Source organism: Macrobrachium nipponense, chromosome 27 (genome assembly GCF_015104395.2).
Source record: "Macrobrachium nipponense isolate FS-2020 chromosome 27, ASM1510439v2, whole genome shotgun sequence".
Lineage (NCBI taxonomy): Eukaryota > Metazoa > Arthropoda > Malacostraca > Decapoda > Palaemonidae > Macrobrachium > Macrobrachium nipponense.
The window spans coordinates 39718648-39728838 of NC_087216.1; the positions used below are offsets into that span (position 1 = coordinate 39718648).

General features: G+C 41.6%; 1 protein-coding gene across 1 annotated transcript in view; it reads left to right on the forward strand.

Moving 5' to 3' along the window:
• The first annotated feature begins 5045 nt into the window (after positions 1–5045).
• LOC135201039 (silk gland factor 1-like) overlaps positions 5046–10191 on the forward strand; it is a 12757-nt gene continuing 7611 nt past the window's right edge. Inside the window, 2 exon segments of the mRNA XM_064229887.1 lie at positions 5046–7463; positions 7466–7742. Of these exon segments, the coding sequence (XP_064085957.1) occupies positions 6095–7463; positions 7466–7593 (1497 nt within the window). The 5' untranslated portion in view covers positions 5046–6094 and the 3' untranslated portion in view covers positions 7594–7742.

Here is a 10191-nt window from a genome sequence, read left to right on the forward strand (position 1 = left end):
TTAGCTCCTTTTCGACGTCAAGTCTAATGATAAAGGCATATTCTTGCTAGTCCTAAGATAAGATAGTGTTATGTCCATACTTAGGGAAAGGCATATTCAAACAGACAACAGATGAGGACATAGTTTTGCCCATGTAATGAAGGTCCCATTGAACTTTATATATATATATATATATATATATATATATATATATATATATATATATATATATATATATATATATATATATATGATATCCCTTTTTATACGGACACTTTTTAGTAATAAATAACAAAGGTTATATATATATATATATATATATATATATATATATATATATAATATATATGATATCCCTTTTTATACTGAGACTTTTTATCACCTAGTAATAAATAACACAGGTGAAACGTGAAGGTGGTCGTATTTCAATTTACAACTACAGGAGAGTAACAGTTTTCCGGTCAAGAGACAAAGACCAGTTCTTCTAAGAGTTGCTTCTTCGAGCAAGAGCCCGTGCTGGCACAAGGCAAGTTTAATCTGATAACAACAGAAGCCTGCAGAAGTCAACATCGAACGAATGAGCGCCTGTGGACTTCTTTCGACGGTGGCATTTCATTTTCATGTTATCACGAACTTTTGTGTGAAAACTAACTGGCATCCCTTCGTCATTCTGCATCTTGCCCATATCTGTCATTGCAAAGAAAAAGAGACAAGTAACAAATGCGCCGAAGTGTCTTCGGCGCAATGGAGTTTTCTGTACAACGTATAATCAAGGCCACCGAAAATAGATCGATCTTTCGGTAGTCTCGGTATAATGCTGCATGACCAGCAGACCATGAAACGAGAACCATAGCCCGATGGTGGCCTGTCCTATATAGTTGCCAGGCGCAAGATTATGGTTAACTTTAACCTCTGATAAAATAAAATCTACTAAGGCTAGAGGGCTGCAATTTGGTATGTTTGATGATTGGAGGGTGGATGATCAACATGTCAATCTGCAGCCCTCTAGCCTCAGTAGTTTCTAAGATCTAAGGACGGACAGAAAAAGGGCGGACTGATAGACAAAGTCATCACAGTAGTCTTCTTTTACAGAGAACTAAAAATGAGCATAGATGGGCCTATATCTCTTAGTCTAGCTAATCTTCATCTGATCATTGACTTGTAAGTCATTCAGTCTACATCTTACAACCAAACTGTTTCGGACACCCAGAGCACGTGTTACATGTGTGTCATATAGTTATTGAATATTATTTAATCAATTTAAATATTACAGATGACCGGCTTTTAAAGATTAACCTTCGTCTTACAGCATACTATAATATGTAAATTAATGTTGAAATACTTCATAAGACGGACCGGCAACTTGCAACTTACCTGTTTCCAACAACCAATCTGCATCTTACGATTAATTCTTACCTGACTGCTAGTCTACTTCTATAATTATTCTACGTGTAATAGGTGACCTTGCTTTATTAGTACCTTGCAAGCTACAGTTACCTTATATTGTGCTGCTATTCTATATATATCCTGTACATTTTCATCAGCGTGCCTCTTGCAACCTGACCAACATCTTGAAACTAAAATCCACCTTGCCTGCATCTGAACAGCTCATATGCATAATTCATCAGGATTTTATAAATAACAAGCAGTTTGCCACCAACAATCTGCAACTAATCTGCATCTTACAATGAGCTTCTAAGAATTACTCAGAACAGCTTGCTTGTATTTTAAAGCTAATTGACATATGGGATCCCGGAAGTGTCTTACTTTTGAAACTAGCCGGGGCTTTTATAAAAACCCAACTGCCATCATACAATGAAACAATATCTCAATTATTTTCATGCTGAAGCCAATCATTGTCTAGCAACTAACCAGTGTCTTCCTTCATGTTTTTCGGCTTAAAGAAAGTCATGATAGTGCTTTCAACCAGCATCTTATAGTAAACCGGCTTCTTACTAACCATCTTATAAACTTGAATTTCACAATTAAGATTTCTTCTTTCCCACCGTCAACCCTACACTAAGGGGTCGGTTGCCTGATGCGCCTTTCCTTACAACATCAGGCGTGGTTTATTATTTGGCAAAGGGGTTTTTGTGACTGGATCCCCTTGCTGTCATCAACCACAGTTATTGGCGGTGGGTCTCGCCTCTGACTAAAAAGTCCACCTACAAGGCAGCAGTTTCCACAGTTATTGGCGGTGGGCCTTGCCTTTTACTAAAAAAGTAAGACTGCAAAGCAGCAGCTGTCCTTTTAGTCGCCTTTTACGACACGCAGGACTTATGATGGTAGTATTCTTACACCCCTACCACAGGTTGGTTGCAATTAAGTAGCGTCTTGCAGCTACTCAGCAAATGACAAAATTGCCTCTGACAACATGGATCATGTCATTAAATTGTATTTTATAACTAACCAACATCTCACAACGACCGGGCACCTTACTCAACTGCACCTGACAACACGTGCCTCACAACTAATGAGCATGTCAGTAACCAACATCCCCGTAGGGAAGTAGCGCCATCTGTGCCCCTCACGTCGTGCACTGTAGGCACTACTAATGGCTGTTTGCAGCGTTCCTTCGACTATAGCAGGGGGATCCACTTTCCACTCAATTATTTTGCCTCCATTCAAGCTTCTCTCCTTTAGTCTTGCTATCCAACATCTCTAACTATTACTTCGTAGTGTCCCTGTGGGGGTTTCTTCCATTTGCACCTTTGGATCCTTTGACGTTGTCTCAATTCATCTCTAGATCCCTTGGTCTTGATATCCAGCCATTCCAATTCTTTTCTTAGTTTTCTGTGAAAGAAATGTATTGAGATGGCTTTGTCTGTCCGTCCGCTCTTTTTTTGTCTTTCCTCAGATCTTAAATACCACTGAAGCCAGAGGGCTGCCAATTGGTATGTTGATCATCCACCCGCCAATCATGAAACATACCAAATCGCAACCCTCTAGCATCGGTAGTTTTTATTTGATTTAAGGTTAAATTTAGTCATAATGATACGTCTGGCGACCTATAGGACAGGCCACCACCGGGCCGTGGTTGAAGTTTCACGGGGCTCGGCTCATACAGCATTGTACCGAGACCATCGCAATATAGATGCATTTTCGGTAGCCTTGATTATACGCTGTACAGAAAACTCGTTTTTGCCAAAGAAACTTCTTCACTTATTTCGTTGTCTTAAACGCTGGACAGCCGTAAGTGTCCTAGTGTTGGGCTTCTCTGCCTCAACTTCATAGATGAATCAATAACCAACAAAGTACAATAATCCGCCTCTTTCAGTTCACCCCGAGTCTCCAGTCAGCTTCAGGACATCCTCATTCAGGCTGACTTCTCAGAGACCTCACTACTCATCTTGACAGGGAGGTTTGAGATCCAATGGTCATTCGTGAGATGGTTTGAACGACAACATTAAGCTGCTTATTATTAGTTAGTTAATTGTGAGGGAAACTGAGAATAACGGCATTATAACAATTCGATCGTCTTAAAAAAAGGCTGTGAATCTATCAGATGTTTGTGCATCCGTCGGTCGATTACTACTTACTTATATATATATATATATATATATATATATATATATATATATATATATATATATATGTGTGTGTGTGTGTGTGTATATATCTATACCTATGTGTTCGTTCGTGTGTGTGTGTACATATATATATATATATATATATATATATATATATATATATATATATATATATATATATATATATATCATACATACATATTTATGACAAAGAATTTAATTTCGAACATTTCGAAATCACCAAACTTTGTAAATAAATTGCATCCTAATTAGTGGACAAAATAGATGATACGTGCATTTGCCGCTGCCGGAATCAACCGAATAGTCCAAGTCGACTGACTGGCTATCATAGCATCTGGACCGAAGACCCAGGTACGAATCCCGGCTGGGCAGATGTACTTATCAGTTACTAATTCCCCATGGGTGTCCGTTATTCCAAAGGCGTGGGGAATTCGATATTGAATACTATTTGTGGTTTAATGTTTGTGAATTAAAAAGTCAGGCGAGTATGTAAACAAATTCACACACACACACAGATGTTTTATATTATATATATATATATATATATATATATATATATATATATATATATATATATATATATATACATATATATATATATATATATATATATTATATTATATATATATATATATATATGTGTGTGTGTGTGTGTGTGTGTGTGTATGTATGTATAAGTATGCGTGTGTGAGTATGAGTGTATATTTGCAACCTAAGTTCGTCATGAGTGGGTTAAATAGGATCACAAAGGAACTGTTGAAGAACTAATTGCCTAAATTCCATATTGTTTGGCGAGGCCTTCGGAAGCATAGAATAGACAGTAAAACAACAAAACAACAACAGATACAACAACAGAATGACAAGTAATCAAAGTTACAAACCAAACGTTAACCATATCAAGAAATTCTTTTCAATTCTCGAAAATCAAACGAGTCATTTTCTTTCTTCATTTTTAATTCAATTTTGATATCTATTCACGGAAGCAACGTTTTAATCTGATATCAAGAGGTGAATATTATCTGTTGGAAATAGCAGACTCGCGTGAGAATTTGAGTACGGTTCATAATTCAAATAGGCAATGTCAGTGTTTCATATTGAAACATGTGATTCGGCAAATGTCCGTGGAGCCAATATTTTTCGGCCAAGTCCACAATGCAGATTGAATTTGCTTCGAAGCTTTGTCAAGTTGGAAGAGCCGAGTGTTCGAAAGTAGCGAGAGCGGAAAAACTGAATCTCAAAAGAAGCAACGATTGTTCACATTCAGGACTGACACGATGGAATCTGATGGCAAATATGTCTATGTTCCAATGATGTTTAGATTTTGGGTTCGTCATTCCCGCATAGGATGTGGCATCAGTGGCCACCGCTTATGGACCCGAGTGACTGCATACCCAAACAGAAGAAAATAAATCAGGTCTTCGAGATGAAAAGGCGACCATTATTTAGAGTGAGTCAGTAGTATTGAGTATCCGGTTAGATTTTTCCAAAGTCGTTTTCTGAATTCGCAATAAACTCAAAAAGCGGGTAAAAACCAGTGGGGGCGAATCATAACAGCGAAGGGGAAATGAAAACAGATCGGGGCGCATAGGTAGGCAGTAGGCGTGGAAAAATGGGCCGCCAACCCGTGTGTATCGAGGAAGACTTGAAAAACTAAGTTATGTAGAAAATGTCTCTGCGCAGAATTGCTAAACGCGACTTGACGGCTACGGAGAGAGAATCGCCAGAACGGAATTGGCGATGCTGGGAGCAACGACGGCCCGATCGGGCGCCTGCCGAGACCGAGTCCGACAACAGCCACCACGCCACCTCCACCACCACTCCAGCGGCAGCCCCGCTGCTCATTGCATTTCGGTCTCTTGCGCCGATGTGAAACGAAACCCAACTGCCGGCGTATAAGTTGGTGGAGGGGCGGCGCTTGCCCAAAACCCCGCCTCCTTAACGCTCGTTGCCGGGTGACCGAACATGTGGGCGGGGCCCGATCTCTCTGGCTCTCCCCCCGCTTCTGATTCAAACCAATCAGCCGGCAGTGTAGTCGGTGGGTGGGGAGGAGCGTCTTTATTCTGCCCAAACATCCGTATTTACACAGGGTTAGGGCCAACCGTTCGCTTATTACTGTGTGTGAGTGCTACAAGTACTTTTGCTATCACAGACTTAAACAAAACCAAGTTAAAGTAAGAACGCACACAGATGATTAGGATAAGTGTTTGGTCATTCAATTTGCCGTAGACTCTCGCCCCGTGAACTGTGTGTGTGTGCGTGTGATAGCTAAAGCGCCCGCGACCTTATTTGACCTGTTGAGTTGGCGTGTGGCCGGCGTGACCCTATCCCTCTCTCTGTATACGGAGCCGTTTCTTGGCCGAAAGAGAATTCGGGCAGTTTTGGTGAGTCTTCGTGGCTGGGTGCACGAAGTCGCCGCCAAACCCAAAAGCGGAAACAATGTCCGGTGTGTGATCGATCGCGACGGAGAAAGAAAGTCCAGGGGGAGGAAGTTCGGTGATAGAAGTGTGGACAGTGTCTCTCTCTCTCTCTCCTTGTGAAATCCCCCGAAATTAAAAAGGGTCAACATGTTGTCCCAAAAGTTATACAGTGACACCATGACGCCCATGAGTTCCTCGGCGCCCCCAGTGTCGCCCATGTCCCAAACGACCTACGGAATGAACTCCATGAACAGCATGATGGGCATGAACACATACCAACAGCGACTGCCTCCCAACATGGATTTTTCCTCTTCGATGAGTGGCATCAGTGCGATGGGCATGAGTGGGCAGTGCATGAGCCCTGGCATGACGGGCATGGGGGCATTCCCTCCCATGAATACCTCCATGCAGCAGATGAATGGCATGAGTGGATGCATGAGTGGCATGGGTGGGATGGGCGGTATGAACCAGATGGTGCCCTACGGGCGCGACCTGCAGGAGCCAGACAGTCCAGTGTCCTCGGCGCTCCAAAGGGCGCGGCAGGACAAAACCTACAGAAGGTCCTACACCCACGCCAAGCCTCCCTACTCGTACATCTCCCTCATCACGATGTCCATCCAAAACGCCCCCAACAAAATGGTGACCTTGTCGGAGATCTACCAGTTCATCATGGACCTCTTCCCCTACTACCGCCAGAACCAGCAGCGCTGGCAGAACTCCATACGCCACTCCTTGTCCTTCAACGACTGCTTCGTCAAAATCCCTCGCACCCCGGACAAGCCAGGCAAGGGCTCATTCTGGTCCCTCCACCCAGACTCGGGCAACATGTTCGAGAACGGCTGCTACCTGCGTCGGCAGAAGCGATTCAAGTGTGAGAAGAAGGAGTCGGTCAGGACGACCAAAACCCCATCCTCGGGGCAGCACCAGAGTCCAGTCTTAGCTACGAAACAAGAGAGCAACGATGAGGGCGATACCAAGGTTGACACTTCGTCGCTGGCTTCCCCCGGGCATCCAGCCCACGTGGGCCATAATAGTCATCACACGGGGCACCCCGTGAATCCGGCAGGGCAGCAGCAGCAGGGTCAGCAACCTCCCAGCGACCCCGTTTCGGGCATGACCCAACTCCTAGAAGCTGCCACGAAGCTGGAACCTCCCGAATCCGGATATCAGATGCCGCCACCACCCACGGTTAGCGTTGCAGACAAATACAGCGCCGAACAGCAACAGCAGCAGCAACAGCAACAGCAGGCGACGCAGGAACAGCAGCACCACCAGGCCGCCCATTTAGGTACACCCACCGCCCACGATCTGCACGCAGCGCCGCCCCTCCATCCGTCCCTCCTGAAGGACTACACAGCTTCAGCGTACCTCAAGGATTACTCGAACGGCCACCTGAAGGACTACGGAGGGTACCTGAAGGACTACGGCGGCCACCTCAAGGACTACGACCACCTGAAGAACTACCCGGCCCCTGCCCACCCCTTCAGCATCACCTCCATCATCGCCGCCGAAAACAAGACTACGGAGGTTACTTGAGCCCGCTGCCGCCCGCGTCCACGGCAGCGCCCTCGCACCACGGCATGGCCACCGACCACGGAGGCTACTATCCGCCCCCTCTCTACCACCACACCACCACGTCTCTCTGATGTGGGCGTGGGCGGCTCTACTCCCTCATCACCTCGCCCACCACCACCCGAATCTTGTAAATACGGTGTGAATGTCTTTCCTTTTTCTGCGCGTCGGTAGGGAATCTGCAGGGTCAGCCAACCAGCAGTACTATTCATTCATTCATTCGGTAGGTTGTAAGTCGCATGACATCTGAGAAACAAAAGGCAATTAGCAATGTAATAAAAAATACATTCATTTCAGTTTTCAAAGGTTCAGGAACAGGAGACGAAGGAGGAGGAGCAGGAGCAGGAAGAATTTTTTTTATTTTTTTTTTGGTAACTGAAGTGTTGAGATTTCGCTTATCTGAATAATGACTGAGTCGTGTGGCTGTTTTGTTTTCTGTAATGAATCTAAAGACTTATTTCACAAGGGTAATGACTTCTCTCAACCACTGTAACTTAATGACGTTTATTTTCTTGATTAGAATACCTAGTAAGCAGCATTTCAAATGGTATCGTTTTCTCTCGCAGTCGAGCAGTCACCCAATCAGCCGACAAAATCCTCCGATATGTCTTTTCGTTTGATCACCTTTTGCCTATCTTTGTTCAGTGTTAATGATTCCAAAATGAGCGTTATTGATTACGACCTTTCACAGCTCAGATAAGCGCTATCTCTATTGCCGAAGAAGAGCTTTTTTCGATTAAAGACAGAAAAAAAATAATTAAAAGAAAATAACTTAAAACAGTGTGGTTTAGAAACATCGCGTCTGAGGTCAAGAAATAAATTTACTTTCCTTCAAAAAAAAAAAAAGTTCCGTTTTAGTTCTTTTTCATGTAGACAAAATTCAGTTATATCTAAACGGACGTTCTCGCTTAGAGTTTCAGTATGATTTTATTCGAATTCTTTGTTCCAGCTGACTTTATTTGATGTCATATGCGATGATGATCTAAAATGATTGAAACCTGAGGTGCGATTTAATTATGATATTAAAAACCATCTATAATATATATATATATATATATATATATATATATATATATATATATATATACATACGTACTTGTATGTAAGATTCATTTTATGACAAAATTATAAATGCTTGTAAATGGTCATTTTGACCCAAACAGAGAACTGAAAGATCTGATTGTGTGATAGCGACTGAAATGTGTGAATATCACTAAAGACCGGATACCAAAAAGCATCTAGATCTGAGTTGTAGTCTAACTAGATAATATGTGCTGATATCTTCCATCGCACCTCGAGTTTCAATTTGACCACGAGGCCTTGGTGTGCATAAAAGATCTTGACAGATGGAAAATTTGATTCGAATAAAAAAAGACGAAGAGAATGAAATTGGAGTGGGAACGTTTGGTTTAGTGATATGAAATTTGCAAGTAAATTGTCTAGCGCTGTCTGGGAAGGGTCGCTGCATCTTGCAAAAGCGCAGCGCCATCTGACAAGATCTTTCCGGGACTCCTCCCTCTCTCTGCCATCTTGCAGCGTCGGTCCCACACTCCAGCCACAAAGCTCTGACGAGGCACCTTCATTTTATTATAATCATATATTGAAGTAAATTACATTAAAAAGGTCCTACTGTGATAATGCCATACGTTTAGAGTGTTCTGCAGCTAAAATAATGTTGTTCTCCTGGAAACATTTTTCATTTGAAGAAATAAAATGAATATTTTTATGTTAAGTCTCATCGCCCTGAGCCATTTTCCATGCTATGCCAATTAGTAGATATAGAATGAATTATTGGGTTATATGATTTCATAAGGTAATAAAACAAGATTTTCTAAATCCACCGCTGTGGAATTGATCCCTTACGAACTTACTGCACACATTCATCAAGATAACTGAATACGTATGGATTTTGCGTGCATGTATGCATATACCCAGATCCATTATATATATATATATATATATATATATATATATATATATATATATATATATATATATATATTATATATAATATTTGAATATGCGTATTTATGTATACAGATAGTGTGCATGGATCTTGGTATATCAGTACAAACATACGCTCTTACTTCAATTGCTACGTATAATCAGTAGCTCCCCCATCTCTCTCTCAAAATGAATAAATGGTAGCCGTACTGGCGCCAAAAGCTCAAATACTTTCATTTATATTTTTCTAGACTCAAAGTTCGTAGAGGATATTCTTTGTTGGTGTGGTTTTTAGTCCTAATTCATAAATGAAGTATAAAATCATAAAGTTTTCATTACTAGATTAAGTTTTAACTTACATAAATGAATTTGATTTTTGTTGTCATTCTACTGTATTGATTTCAATATCGCTGCCGCGACAGCTAATGAAGAATATCTATCTGATGAAATCCCAGCCGTTGCTGTTAGAATTGCCGTCGCTTATATACTATTGTTATTATTATTATAACTACTACTACTACTACTGAATAATGAATAAGAATTGCCCCATAATACTATATTGATGAAAAAATTTGCATAATTTTCATTCTCATTCACACAAGGCCTCTTATTCATTTCTACGTCAATGGCACCTTCGGTCCGATATTACGAGAAAGGTTTCGTGCTGGCTGAAGGCCACAACAGAGGCGCACAAGTGACAATTCTTTAAGAAACTTTTTTTTCCTTTT